This window comes from Engraulis encrasicolus, chromosome 7 (assembly GCF_034702125.1).
Source record: "Engraulis encrasicolus isolate BLACKSEA-1 chromosome 7, IST_EnEncr_1.0, whole genome shotgun sequence".
Taxonomy (NCBI): domain Eukaryota; kingdom Metazoa; phylum Chordata; class Actinopteri; order Clupeiformes; family Engraulidae; genus Engraulis; species Engraulis encrasicolus.
The window spans coordinates 35940581-35956063 of NC_085863.1; the positions used below are offsets into that span (position 1 = coordinate 35940581).

General features: G+C 40.2%; 1 protein-coding gene across 1 annotated transcript; it reads left to right on the forward strand.

Moving 5' to 3' along the window:
• The first annotated feature begins 5182 nt into the window (after positions 1–5182).
• Positions 5183–13793, forward strand: si:dkey-183i3.6 (LAT2 domain-containing protein). Its single transcript, XM_063202499.1, has 12 exons — positions 5183–5273; positions 6602–6715; positions 7499–7550; positions 7698–7741; positions 9146–9191; positions 10467–10495; positions 10578–10616; positions 10768–10792; positions 11221–11264; positions 12390–12443; positions 13307–13354; positions 13472–13793. Exons 2-12 carry the CDS (start codon positions 6607–6609, stop codon positions 13513–13515), a joined length of 534 nt encoding a protein of 177 aa, XP_063058569.1. The 5' UTR covers positions 5183–5273; positions 6602–6606; the 3' UTR covers positions 13516–13793.
• Positions 13794–15483: the final 1690 nt, after the last annotated feature.

The following is a 15483-nucleotide window of genomic DNA, read 5'->3' on the forward strand; positions in this document are numbered from 1 at the left end:
CCAGATGTCCACTCCAGCCATGCTACTACAACTACAACAAGAACAACAACAAGCTTGGACCCCATTTCTGGAAAGCATTGTTGCGAAGTTTCTTGGGTTTTACCTAGCCTGGGCGCAAGCCGACTGTTGACTCCGTCAAACAGTCTAGCGAAAGCTAAGAGGAACCCGTCTCCATGGAGGGTGGGAGATGGTCTAATCTTACTCTACCATTTAAATTCATTGGAGTTCCGAATTCAAATTAAAACCCAATTGTGATTTATTACCATGACTGTTACAATATAGTGTCGCAAAAGCGTACAAATAACAAAACAAAAGTGTGACTAGTGTTACCCTAACCAATCAGTAACAGACTTTGCGGGTGAGTTCTGCGTCACCACTCTCAACTGTTTGTTGATTGGCTAAACAGTGAGCGAACCGAGCTAGGAGGCTTTCGCCAGACTATGTGCGGAGCCAAAATCTTTGGGTGGAGTACATAGGATGGTGTCACTAGGCTATGTTTTACCTTAGAGTGGCTAGAATGTAGGGGAGGCCCTGAAAAAAATACCCAGAGCATTTTTTTTCCCAGTTCGGCCCTGAACATTAATAATTGTGCTTGTTTATTTTGGTACTCTTTCATTTATGCAAATATACGTAAATACATTATAGGCCTATTTAAACAATACATAAACATGGACTGTATATGGTTCCAAAGTGTTTGTGAAGACTGGGTGAGGAAACATACTACATGAGAAAAACTATCAAAAAATTGTCGGTCTCTAAAGTATGGAGAACTCTCTGGGCCTTGTTAAAGGACACAGCATACGGTGTAGTGTTTTGAAGCAATACAGGGTATTATTTTAGCAATTATGGAGTCAAGGAATGCTTGAAACAACAGTTTGTCACATTCTTTTCACCTCACATTTCTTTCTGTAACCTCCCGAGAGAGTTTCTAGTGTTTTCTGTCATCCCCTCCATAGAGAACTCAAACAATTATGTGCTGAGAGTTCAGAAGACAAAGTGAATTGAAGGAGTGTTTGTTTTTTAACGGTTGTCCTGCAATTTCTCACACTTTGAGGTGCATTTCTCTTCCTGTTGCTTTAAAGGGATGAATATTGTTTTTTACAGTAAACAATGTCCTGGAATATTATAATAAATGCTGACCTTTTGGGGGGTATGCTACAGTTCTTGGTTGTGCATGTGTGATTTCTTATCACTTTCATAATAGCCCAATACACTATTTTTTTATTTCATAAGTGTGAGTTAATGTTGAGTGTGAGTTATTATATCCCTTTAACATTCTGTTATACATACTTTCTTGTGCTTGATCATTTCTGTAACTGAGCGCAGGGCAGAATGACATGTGTAGGGTGTAACCCACTTGGCACACACAAGTGGAAGTAATGAAGGTAAGTTTGTTCCCACCACTTTTGTTTCTGTGTTTCCTTCCAACTGTTCAGAGTTCAAACTATGCCCTTTGAATGTAATTATCCTTAACGAATGACAGCTCCACTGACAAAATGCAATATGCTTTTATTTCTCTCTCTCTCTCTCTCTCTCTCTCTCTCTCTCTCTCTCTCTCTCTCTCTCTCTCTCTCTCTCTCTCTCTCTCTCTCTCTCTCTCTCTCTGCGATTTGTCAGAAAACCAGAAGTGGGGATATGGTTCAGATTATAAGCAATATCAATGGAATTACATTGTGTATGATAGGTGATGAGGTGAAGAGGTGAGAAAGATGTAGTGAGGCAGGACCAAGTTGGGATTGCTCCAAGGGCTTTGTATGCATATAGAGAGCCCTTAGCCACCATCATAATTATGGGTATTACTATTGTTTGGGTGTAATCAGGAACCCATGTAATCTAATACTACTATTACGTATATGCAACTGCATCCTTTATTTCTCCCATGCGGATCAATAAAGCAACTCTACTCATGTATGGAGTGTTTGTAAAAAAACACCATTTAGTCCATTAGGTTTGTCTTTCATGCTTGTACAGGGCTGATGAACCTCAAACACGTACAGTATATTATCGGGAATCTAATCCAGCCCATGCCATGTCCATTAGGCCATTCTCTCACTCTGCCTGGCTAGTCTGGAGCCCGCTAATGTGAACTGAACACCCCTGTGTTCCTCCCTTCACTGAGAAGCCCAGCCCACCACCATGTAGGCCCTTACTCAGATTTCAGTGCAACCCGCAGATGTCTCAGTATGCAGGAATGTGTGTTGTTTGGGTGAGATTGTGGAGGAGAGGAGAGGAGAGCAGAGAGTGTCCAGCATGTAATTTCCTCTCCCAGGTCCACTCATATGCATGTGATCTGGCTGACCCACAACAGCCACATTCGCACACATTCATTCACATAAAAAGCACCCCTTGGCCCAACACTGAAGAAGATGAAGGCAAACAGGACTGACGGGCAATAAACAGTCACTATAACTGCTGTACTTTCTTTTTTGAATTTATATACTGTATTTTTTGAATTACTGTAGCACCTTGTTAGTTTTACTTTTGAAGAGTTGAACCCGTTATACTGTAAGTTACGTTTATCGATGACCTATAAGAGTGTCATTTCAAAGATAGGCCATTTGTGAAGTGGAGACACTTTTGGTCCCATGCAACCACGAACCTTTGTCTACTGCACTTCACCAGGAAGTACAGTGTGGTCATATAAGGTCAGTGGTTACCTTTAAGTGAACGCGGTGAAGGCTGTAAGTGTATCTGTGCTGGTGTTGAGGATGTCGAAGGGTCATAACTGAAATGCTTCACTTAGGCTATGGTGTGGTGTACTAGCATGTCATAATCATAATGTTTCTCGAAGTGAATCTTGGGATTATTGTATGCATCCATACTATGTGCTAATATGTGTCATTTATATGCACATGCACATGCACATGCTGCTGTTAAATTGAGTATCAAATCTCACAACTGGAACACTTGCGCCCTCCCGTGGTGAATACAAAAGAATGCACATGTTTCAAAGTCTACAATGTCTTTTTTGGGGGGAAAAATACATGAATGAAAAGAGGCAGGAAGAAGTGCCAATCCCATCTTCTGAGTGAAATCACACACATTTGATCCAACCTTTTTGTCAGTTTCTCAAATGATCTTATTGAGCACAGTTAGTTCACACCTCTCCAGGTAGATTGCCTAGTTCAGTGGTTCTCAACCTGTCTTGAACAAACAGCCCCTGGACCTCATCATAAGCCTCCCAAAGGCCCCTTGACCTCATCGTAAGCCTGCCAACGCCCCTCTTAGTATCAAAAAGTAAAATTGACTAATGGCCCCTAACAGGAACTAAGCACCGCCCCTTCTAAACTGTATACTTCTCAATGAGAAACACTAGCCTAGTTGGTTGTGTTGGTTGCGCAAATGCAATTGGAAATCTTAGCATGTTTGTTTAGCAATTTATTTTTTAGCTCTTTCTAAGTTCTTGTTCTAACTATCTACGTACTGTGACCAGGAAGTGGATGGGAGAGGGATATATATGTGATATACACTCACCGGCCACTTCATTAGGAACACCTCTCCACTGCTAGGTTGGACCCCCTTTTGCCTTCAGAACTGCCTGAACTGTCTGCAACAATACTCGGGTAGGCTGTGGCATTCCAACAAAGATAAATTGGTACTAATAGGAGCAAATTGTGCCTATATCCTTATGCCATTATATCTCCAGCCTGAAAACTTTGATGTAAGGCAGGGTTGACCCATGTTTTCATGCTCTTGACGCCAAATTCAGAACATTCCACCTGAGTGTTGCAGTAGATATCAAGACTCATCAGACCAGGCAACATTTTTCCGATCTTCTAGTATCGTTTATGGTGAGCCTGGCCAAATTGTTGCCCCATTTTCCTGGTCTTAGCTGACAGGAGTGACACCAAAATGTGGTTTTCTGCTGCTGTAGCCCATTTGCCTCAAGATTTGATGTGCTGTGTATGCATACCTCAGTTGTAATGAGATGGTAATGAGATGGTTATCTGACTTAATGTTACCTTTGCATCAGCTCCAACCAGTCTGGCCATTATCCTCCGACCTCTGCCATCAACTAGGCATTTTTGCCCACAGAATCGTTGCTCACTGTATTTTTTTTCTTTTTCGCACCATTCTTTGTAAACCCTAGAGATGGTTATGTGTGAATATCCCAGTAGATCAGTCTTTTCTGAAATATTTCAATCAAGCCTTTCGGCACCAACAGCCATACCATGTTCAAAGTCATTTAAATATCCTTTCTTCTCCATTATGATGCCCGGTTTGAACTGCATAAGATCATCTCGACCATGTCTACATGCTCAAATGCATAGAGTTGCCACCATGTGATTGGCTGATCAGAAATTTGCCTCAATGAACGTTGTAACAGGTGTTCCTACTGAAGTGGCCGGTGAGTGTATATATATGATGCTTGGGATTAAACTATGTAAGCCTAGCGTTTTTTGGAACTTAAGACATAGTCACTGATATGGATCATTATGTTCCAATTTCAATTCATAAACATGCATTTTTATTGTACGGTGGTGAAGATGAGTGCTTTGTTTTCGTAACATTTCACCTGTTGACAGTGTATAATTTGCATTAAAAAGTGCATGCAATGCAATGTAAAACAAAAAAGCAGGTTTTATAATTCCATAAAGTTGTTTTGATGGCAGTATTATTGTTGTTGAGAGTCACATACAATATAAGACATCAGATCCCCTCATAGGGAGGCCCATTAAAGCCACAGTAGTTGTGCATCTTACCCACAGAATATTTTTCAGCTGACAGAGAAATCTCCTGCAGATGTCTCACAGAAAAATGCTGTCAGCGGTGTCACTCACACTTCTCTAAATTATTAATTCAAATACTACACATCTAACTTGACCTACTAAGCACCATGCACCACACCTTAGTTCATGGATGCTACTTTCTCTTTCTGACTCAAGACCAGGTAACTTTTGATGTCTAAGAATAAGTGGGAAATGCAAATGCAAAATGCACATTATTGAAGTTCAACACACTTAAAATGCATTTATTTATTTTTTACTGCTAACTAGAAAAAACACACACAGGTTGTTTTGTCTTGTACCTCTTCCTGCTCTCATGTGAGAAGTGAAGCCTGTGCTTTAAGGTGGTCTGTCTTGTCTTGTCCAGTGCAGTGATGCACGGATGTGGTTAGCTAGTCAGTTTGAAACAGGAAAAAGTCATGCTTGCCTTTCTCTCACACACTGCGAGTCAGGCAGTCAGCAGTCACTGTACAGCACGTCAGTGAGACTTCTGGCCTACCTGAAAATGGAATAACTTCTGAAGTACGTCATATTAACTAAATAAAGGTAATGTCAAATGTCAGTTTTCTTTTGTCTATGCAAATTTCAAAGCATTTGTCTTTCTTGTTCTTGTAAAGATCATGCAAGTTCTGTGTGCATGTCCAAGTAGTGTATGGGTATAAAGTTTGTACTTTATTCTACCATTCTATTGTAGTAGTAGTACTTTATAAGTCCTTGCAGTAATGATAGAATTGTATAATGAATGCTTTTAGAATAACAGGATTTTAAAATTAATATTGTGACATGGACGTCTGTATATGCACCTTTATTATCATGAGCAAAACAGTTGTGAACAAAAGCCTCCAAATGTGAAATGCGAAAAGCACAATTTATAATCGATGCATTTTTAAAATCAGTTCTGAAGATTTTTATGTGTCTTTCTCTCTCGTATGTTTTATCTAATAAACTCCTTATTAAACTCTTGCTCTAACTTTTAAGATAAAAATATTACGCATCTGAAGTTTCACTGATCTTGTATCTATAGTTCTATCTTAAGTTGAGCTATACATGGGGTCCCGTATGCGAGAGAGGTCTGATATTACGAATCTCAGAGTTCTCACCAACTCAAAAGAAAAAGATAGATATTAGCTCATCTCATTAGCTCTCCATTCTCCATTCCAATCTCCATTGTTTTCCATCTTCATTTTTTTTTCCTGTGGCCAAGCAAAGTGAACAGTCACAGTGCCTAGCCGCGAAGTTAGTCTATGTCTGAATTAGAACTAAAGAAGTCTCTCAGTGGAAGAGACAAAAACATCTTCAAGTGCCAAAAAAGAAGCCCAGCTATCCACAAACCTCTCTTTTGACCAAAATTAGTCCGGTTTTATCTTAATCTAACTATGCCATCATGGTCACAATGATGGTGCACAATAAAACAAGATGCAGTGTTGTTCACTTAGAGCAGGGGTGGGGAACCTTTTTCATTCGAGGGGTCACATCAAATTCATCCGAGGGCCGTAAAAGTCCTCAGAGGGCTCCGTACTACGAACACAAGCCAGGATTTCACCCTGCACTTTAGGCCTATATTGAAGGTAGCCACATTTAAAACAGACCCCACCTATGTCCTCTGAATTTAACTTTATTATATTGCAAATGTATTTTCTAAGATTCCATTACAAAATATGTCATATTTCATGTGATGCTGCATAACATTAAAATTACATCGGGGGCCAGATAAAATGGCCTCAAGGGCCGCAAACGTCCCTCGAGACATAGCCCCCCCACCCCCCACCCCAACTTAGAGAGTACTCTGGGACCAAATACACACTAGAAGATGTTAAATTCTCTACGTGTTGAATTAACACTGCATGTCTAACGGTGCAATGTTTCCTTTCAAGGCGGGATGCTCTCCACTCTGGGCCAACAAGGCCTGGTTCTGGCTCTGGCCCTGCTCTCCCTAGTGTGTATGGGGCTGCTGTGTGTACTCTGCTTCTGGTGTCGAAGGAGAAGGAGTGAGTTTCATGAATCGTTTTGCTACAGTTGTGTTTCTCCTCCCCGGTTTATTTGTCCACTCTAATGTGATGTTTGGGAGGTTTCACTGCGTATCTGTTGTCCTTTTTCGAGTGACTGTTTATTTTTCTGCCTGTGCTTGCCTTCAGCGATTTGTCTGCAGCAATTTGCTATTTTTACCATTCACTATTGATACCATTTCACAAATCTTGTGCATTTAAAATATTAATTGATGGTGCGGAAGGAGAAGGAGTGGGTGCTCTGAAAGACTTTCACGATGGCTGTGCTTCTCAATCACACAAAAAAATACATCATTGACCCTTTGATGAAGGCGTAAGCCAAACCACTGTCATCATACATCATTATGCATACTGTATTAGCCTACAGTACATGGCATGTGCTGTATAGAGATTCTAAGTGTGGAACAACGTCTTTTTTGTGATTGGAAGTACTGGATTGCCGTATAATAGCAAAACAAGTTTGAAGGTTGATTATCATGGCCGTAGCCATGTTTGAGGCCACCGAGGTCTGGACCTCGCTAATTTCGTCAGAAGTTTATTATTATTATTAGTAGTAGTAGTAGTAGTATTTTAACATCAAAAAGGCCTCATTTATAATAAAAAAATAAAAGATATACACAATTATTATTGGAAAGAACCAGAGAGGGTTACTGTAAATGTCGCAAAGCCAACTAAAGCCAGAGACCACCGATTTCAATTCATTCCAAACCTTCACTAAATTCATCTCAAGTGGGATGTAAAAAATTGTTTGCTTGTGTTTTACAGATATAATAACAGAGGACAATCAACTTTACGATCCACGAGAGCCACCTGTAATGTGAGTTTCTAAAAAGAAAAAGGAAACGCAAGCTGCTGCTGTCCATCTTCTAAACTTGCGAATAGACCTAATATTCAAAGAATATGCAGGATATAACTGGTCAGTCATTCAGTGTCTGAAAGTCTACTTTTGTCCCCTCTTCCATAGCCATCGAGAGGGAAGCAAGTTTGCTGTTACACGCTCCAAAACAGGTGAGCTTACAACAGACAAGTTTTGATTAAAAGGTCTGCACACTTGAAATCCTTTCTATTTTGTCATGTATTTATGGCAGATCTACGTTTCAACCTTGATTGTCAAAGCGTAGTTCTGCCCACAGCTGAATTAGTGATCTGGACAGGACAGCTCTCGGTGAGCTAGGAGTTTCTTAGGGGCCAATGCTGTTGTTTTTTTCTCTCTTTTGTTTTGCTTTGTTTTGTGTTTCCCATTAAAGACTAACACACAATTTAGATGGGCCGACCCATTGATCCATTGTTAATAGACAAATCATAATATCATAGAAAGGCGGTGGGCTGTGTGAGGAGCTTGTCAATGCCAAAAATACCCGGGTCGTTTTTAAATCCCGGTCCAGCCCTGGTTCTATGGAATAAATGACAAAACAAGCATTTCAAGCGTCGGGACCGCTCAATGAAAAATATGTTATTAGCCTTTGCCCTGCACCCAGGGGTGAACGTAGTTTTTGTTTCTTATCAGTGCTACCTCCCCCACCCCCACCATACCTCAAACAAACAATAAGCAAACAAAATAAACATATGCACTACAACAGATCTACTATATGGCTGCATGGCTATTTCTGGTGTCTCTTTATTGCAGGACACGTGTCTGAAATGGCATAGTGTGGTTGTATGTGCACTTATATAGCAGACCTTTTCAAATGTGTTTTTTTGGGCAGCATTAAACCTATTCTCTTACCGGTATTGAGCACCAGCTGTAAATTTAATACCAGTGCTACGCACCTTTGCGCACCTGTCAGCGTACTTTCACCCCTGCCTGCACCTTGACCGGGGATGTGCAAATTTTTTCTTCTCCCCTGTATACTGTAAGAGACAATGACATGAGAGGAAATGGTCACTGTCAAAGGAAGCACCATTATTAGCACCTGTCGCCACATAAGCTTTTATTGTCATTGTCTTGACACTGCATAACGTCTCATGTGGCAAGTTGCAGGCAGCGTTCAAAATGGCTGCCAATGCCGATCGGCCACCATCTTACATTTCTCATCTGTCTCATTAAAGGGACACTGTGTGAGATTTTTAGTTGTTCATTTCCAGAATTCATGCTGCCCACTCACTAATATTACCACTTTTCGTGAATACTTACCACCACCATCAAATTCTAAGTATTCATTATGACTGGAAAAATTGCACATTTCATACATGAAAAGGGGGATCTTCTCCATGGTCCGCCATTTTGAATTTCCAAAAAATGACTCTACTTGGACCATACTAGGAAATATTTGATTATTACTTCGTAAACTTTCATGTAAATATCAAATTTGGCAATAGGTAGCCCAATTTCAATGGACAGCATAGTTGCAGTACCTTTATTGACCATTTCCTGCACATCTGTCTCATTAATGACCTTGGCTTTATTTGCAGTCATAAGACCCAACCAGATTACCAGGAGTCTTCCACCAGAACCAGGGTATGTTTGAAGTGCAACATACATAGCAAACCTAGCCTATATCTATCTCTGTCCATGCATGCATCTGTCCATGTGTCCATGAACACATCCATGCACCCATGCATTCATCCACACATGTATCGATCACCGGGTTGCCAGATGGGGCAGTTTCAAGCCCAACTGGGCTGTTTAGGATCGCCTTTTGCGGGTAAAATAACACATTGGACGGGTTTTTGTGAAGATTAATGGCCATAGATAAAATAGTATTGGGCAGTTTTTTTCTGTACATTAATGGCCATAGAAATCAAAACAATTTACCTCCAATTGAGTGTGACTTACTGGGTCTTTCTCAAATGCAAGGCCAGTGTCCTTCCAAGTGTATCAGCCTAATTAGGCACGCCCAGTGATTGGATACCCTTTATTAGTCATACCCAGTGATTGGATATTCTGTAGAGTTCACCAAAAAGTATCCAAACACTGGGCATGACTAATTAGGCTGATACACTTGGAAGGACATTGGCCTTGCATTTGAGAAAGACCCACTGTCTCAGGCAGTTTTCGAGCATTGTGCTGGAAATATTCTACCACATCTGGCAACTCTGCCCATGTGTCCAACCATGTATCCATCCATGCATGTATCTAATCATGTGCCCATCCATACATACATACATACTGTACATAGACCTACACACATCCAGCCAGCCATCCATCCATCCGTACTGTAGCGAAGGGGAGTAGAGTTGCCCAGCCGGGACTCGAACCCAGACCTTCTGGGGTAGCAAACCGGGGCTCTGACCGCTACACCAAAGAGCCAGCCTCGTTGGCATGTTAGTCAGAACACATCCACAACCCTAGTGATGGTCACTCCATCACACTGCCTTCCCCTTCGGGAAGCGCACCCGTGAGCTTCACACACTCATGGTGTCCCGCACGCAACTGCCCATCACTCCCATCCAGTGTGCCCCATCATCAATGCTTCACCAATCCTGGCAGTCCTTCACATGGAATTACGCACACACATGCTTCCGATGGCCTCACGGTAGCCATCCCACTTCTGACACCATTTGTAGCAAAGGGGAGTAGAGTTGCCCAACCGGGACTCGAACCCAGACCTTCTGGAGTAGCAAACCAGGGCTCTGACCGCTACACCAATGAGCCAGGCTCATTAGCCTGTTAGTCAGAACACACCCACAACCCTAGTGATGGTCACTCCATCACACATACATACAATTATACTTTGGGTTACGCTCATGGCTTTGGCTTCAAATTAAATGTATACCATGTCTTGTGTTCTAGGTCGTTACCTCCCGCTGGTGCACAAGATGGTATGTTGCATCTTTATATGCAGTAGGCTACATATTGATCATGATATTTCTGTGAGTAAAAGACTTTTCTCTTTTTCAACAGAGGAAAATGGCCAGTGCAGCTACCAGAATGTGCCACAATGTGAGCTCATGTTTCAATGCACTATATTTGATTATATTTGATTCAGTCGTTCCTATTAAAGGTTCTACAAAATTACATCTTGCCTTTTTAAAAAGTTTATGGTTTTTTTAAAAAAACATTATTGTCTTTTCCATCTTGTCTCACCCTTTAGTTGGCACTTTCGAACCCACATATGTGTAAGTAAAACATCCATCTTTTTATTTTTTATTTTATTTTTATTTTTTACAGTTTTTATGTTGTTACAGAAACATACCATATTTACTAGTGATTATGAAGGCAACACATTTCTGGAGAATTGGCTGGCCCCCACCTTCTGTCTGTGACCCCTGCCTTTAATCTGGTCTAGTAGGCCTACAATTCGCTTGAAGGAAAGTTATATCCTCTCGCTAACAGCTGGAGTTGATATTGAATGCTTCTTCGAGGTGTTTGAGTTTATAACTTTCGTTGTTGTATGTTTATGTTTATGTTTATGTTTATGTTACACTACACTACGCTACGCTATAGGCTAAGTTATGTTTTGTTACTCTGTATTACTAAGTTATATGTTATTCTGCTGTATTCTATGTTATGTTATGTTGTTTGAGTGACACCATTTTTTGTGCAGAGATCCGATTCCTGGCTATTTATATGGAAACATCACTGATGTCGGTAAGTATTCAGCACATACACCTCATAGGCCACTGAACACTGAGCCGCCTACACGTACTGTATATTAATCTATGTGAGTCTCAGAATTGTCGTGCTGACCTCTACAACCATGTCAAATTTGGTAGCCGAGATTGCACCACTGGAAAGTACAAAAAAAGTTGGTAGATTTTTGGTGAGGAAAAAAGATTTGCACGTTTTCCGTTTTGCAGGCCTGTGATTCTCAGGATAGATGAACAACGCAATGTTACTCATAACACACACTCCTTGCCAGAGTTTCTGTTGCGATTCTCTTGGAGGTGCATGCCTTTGTTAGCTGATCCAGAAATGTTATTTTATTGTTGACTATTGTTGGGTGAACTTTTTACTTGAAAGTACATTTTGCAGGGTTAGTTCGACACGTAGTAGGGAGTAGGACCAATACACTTAAGAAGACTCTTTAAGAGTTTAATTAGTGTTAATCCAACACAGAGATGTACAGAGAATTGATTGACTGTTTTGGTCCTATGCTTTTGTTGTTTTTTCACTGTGAAAATGGCTTCAGTGACTTGATTGACTGTGTTTAGGGGAAAGAGGAAAAGAAGAGGGCATTACAATGGCCATGTTGGGGTCCAAAATCATTTTTTTCTTAATTTTGTTTGTATTAAATACAGTACGTTGCATAGCAATGGGTTTTACAGTGCCGTTTATAGTGTATCTAAATGAAGAAATCTAACCTTAACCCAAAACCTATGCCTCAAGGAATGCACACACACAAACATGTAACACTTTGTTATGTTAAAGAGAGAGGCATACTATGTCTGGGGCATGAGATAAAGTGTAGGCCTACTTATTTTTTATTAAAGAAAGTACAGTACAGTACAGTATGTCAAAGTAAGTAAGTACAGTATGTCAAAGCTTTTTCTGTTTACACATAACAATAGAGCTGATTTGGAAAATGTAACACCCACCACACACACGCCCACTAAGACCCTACCGCAGGCCAGTGGAAAAACAAACAAGATTTACTTACACTAACCAGTGGAAACACGGTGGGCTCCAAACCCACAAACATGTTTTGGAACAACTGGATTATTATACAGTATATCTCCACTTACTTGAAATCATGCTTAACCTTTTTCCAAACAGACCATTGCTCATATGAAAACGTCTTTCCTACACCAATGATCCAACATAATTCTGGTAAATACGAATTACTTCCTTACGTTCAGCGAAAAGTTATTGCTTATTTAGCGTCTTTCACAGTCTGTTGGGCTATATTTGTCTGTCTCTCTGTCTCTCTGTCTGTCTGTCTGTCTGTCTGTCTGTCTGTCTGTCTGTCTGTCTGTCTGTCTGTCTGTCTGTCTGTCTGTCTGTCTGTCTGTCTTTCTCTCTCTCTCTCTCTCTCTCTCTCTCTCTCTCTCTCTCTCTCTCTCAACACACACACACACACACACACACACACACACACACACACACACACACACACACACACACACACACACACACACACACACACACACACACACACACTTTGAGAAATTACCTGTGTAAATTCATAACTTTTTAAAAACATTTTCAAGTAAACTCTCATTCACATGTGACAACTTTTCTGTTTCCTGCAATTGACTTATCAATGTGGGATTACTTCACTTGCTATCCAATAAACACATGTGTAATTGAACCAACACAAGTAGTAGTATTATAAATATGAAACATAAGGGTTTCAGTACCAGACCTCACCTTTATAGAGCAAGGCAATGGAAAGCTCATTTTCCATATTTTTAAAAAACACGTCCATAGCCTCAGGAATATTTTGCAATTTTTCAAATACATTAAATTCACATTTTAACTTTGCAACTATACCATATAATTTGATCCCCTATATACTCTATTTACTCTGAAAACTAATATTATGCATCATTTATCGCGCTAACATTTGTTGTTATCAGGGTATCAGTAAAGCTTCCTTTTTCAAATGCAGACAGAAAAAAAGACCTCAGCTTACCTCAGACAAAAACGATACACTCCAGATGATGATCACAAATCTCTCAACTATTTTACAGATGGAGATGATTACGAGAATGCAGAATTTCTAGAAAATCATGCTGACGGTTAGTCTCTAAATCTTCTTGTAATGTTTCCCTGACATCTTTTCTCCATTTAACCATTCATGTAATCTCAGTCTCTGTAACATTCCATCCTGACATTATCTGTTTTTTCGTCCGCAGACACAGAAGACGAACCAGATTATGTCAACCAAATGGAAACCTGACCTTGCACTTTAGCAAAACGTGAATTATTTCTACTCAGTGAAGCGTTTGACCTTTGCAGTCAGAGCCACCACCCATGTGTCTGTTCCTCTCAGGCCTTTTATCTGTCTTGCACTGACACACATCTGACAATATAAAGAGAGAAAAGCAGAGAAGAGCACCGTGTGCTTGTGCAAACTCCTTTGATTATCTCTAATAGAATGTGTTTTAATCTTGGTCACATTTTTCTTGTTTCAAAATGTAAAACTGTCATCACAGAGACGCTGTAAATAAAAAAACATAACAGTCTACAACGGTCTAGTCACTGGAAACAGCACAACCAGCACTTTATCACTTCAACTCTTAAGAAAGGCCCCCCCTATTATACATTTGGTGTTTGGCCATGAGCAATTTACAGTTGAGGACGATATTATTAGCCCCCCTCCTGAAATTAGACATTTCTCTTGATTTCTCAGTAAGAATGACCATTATTTACCGTTTCTGTTATTCTGGAAACAAATACACTGATGGAGATAATGTTCAATGAGTTGAATTTGTATTTTTCTACTGTTACGATGAGTTTAAACAAAAAAGGCCAAAAATGACAAGGACAAAATTATTAGCTCCCTGATCATTAATAGTCAATATGGCGCCATTTATGAACCAAAACTGACAACAGGCTCTGATAAGTTGCTACCTAGGTTGGCACATGCCCCACTAGGGATTTTGCCCCACTTCTTCACTGCAAAGTGTTCTAGCTGGTCCAAATCGCATGGATGCTGAACATAGACATTAACCACAGACTCTCAGTGGGATTGAGGACTGGACTATGAGCGGGTGATTCCAATATCATGATTTTAGTGTCCTTGAAGAACCTCTGAACTAATCTAAATGTATGCTGTGGGTTACAATGTTGTTGCAAGACCCAGCAATCCAGATTCAGACCCAGACTCCCTGTGTCTGAGGCTGAATAACACACTAAACTTGATGCCCCACCACTATGTGAAACTGTGGAAACTGCTTAGCCTCATTAGACCAAAGAAGCATTGGACACCTGCCTAGATGATTGTTATTGACCTGGCCTCACCTGGAGGTTTTTTTCCCCCCAAAGAAAGACAGTTGTTAGGGCTTGTCATCATATTGGGCTTTGGGGCCATCATCACAGAAGAACCCCTTTACTAAAGGCAGTGCATATCAGAGTGTTATTGAGCTTTGCCTGTGAACATTTGAAAGTCAAAAATGAGTTTTGAATGTCTCTGCTTTCATCTGATGATATTCAATTGCACCTGCTTTGATGCATGGATTCTGCTTCTGTCCGGTGAAGAAAGGGATAGGCCTTGAATCGTTATAAGATGGTTTCCACAATTTAACATGGTGTTGGATGCATCATTCTGTGGCAGCCTCAGCCACAGGAAACCTTGTTTGGGTGTACAGCACCATAAAAACTGAAAATTATGATAGAATGTGGAAAGTGACCTTGCAAAAATATGCTCATAGAGGGAGCTAAGATCTTCGCTGGATCTTTCAATAAGATAATAACCCAAAACTTGCATCCAAAATAGTTCAAATGTTCTTCAAGGATACTAAAACCATGGTCATGGAGTGGTTCAGACCTCAATCCTTTAGATAGTATTTGAAGAGTGCTGAAAATGAATGCCCATCCTCAACATCCATGCAATTTGGACCAGCTGAAGTATTTGCAATGAAAAAAATGGGCCAAAATCCCTGGTAGGACATGTGCCAACATAGTTAACATCTAATCAAAGTGCCTGGTGTCATTTTTTGTTCATAAATGGCACTGTATTGACTATTAATGATAAGGGGGCTAATAATTTTGTCCTTGCCATTTTTATACTTTTTTGTTTAAACTCATTGTGAAAATGGAAAAGTCCAAATTTAACTTATTGGATACTATCTCCATGGTGTATTCGTTTCCAGAATAACATACATTTATTAATAATGATCATTCTCAATGATCAATGAAGAGATAT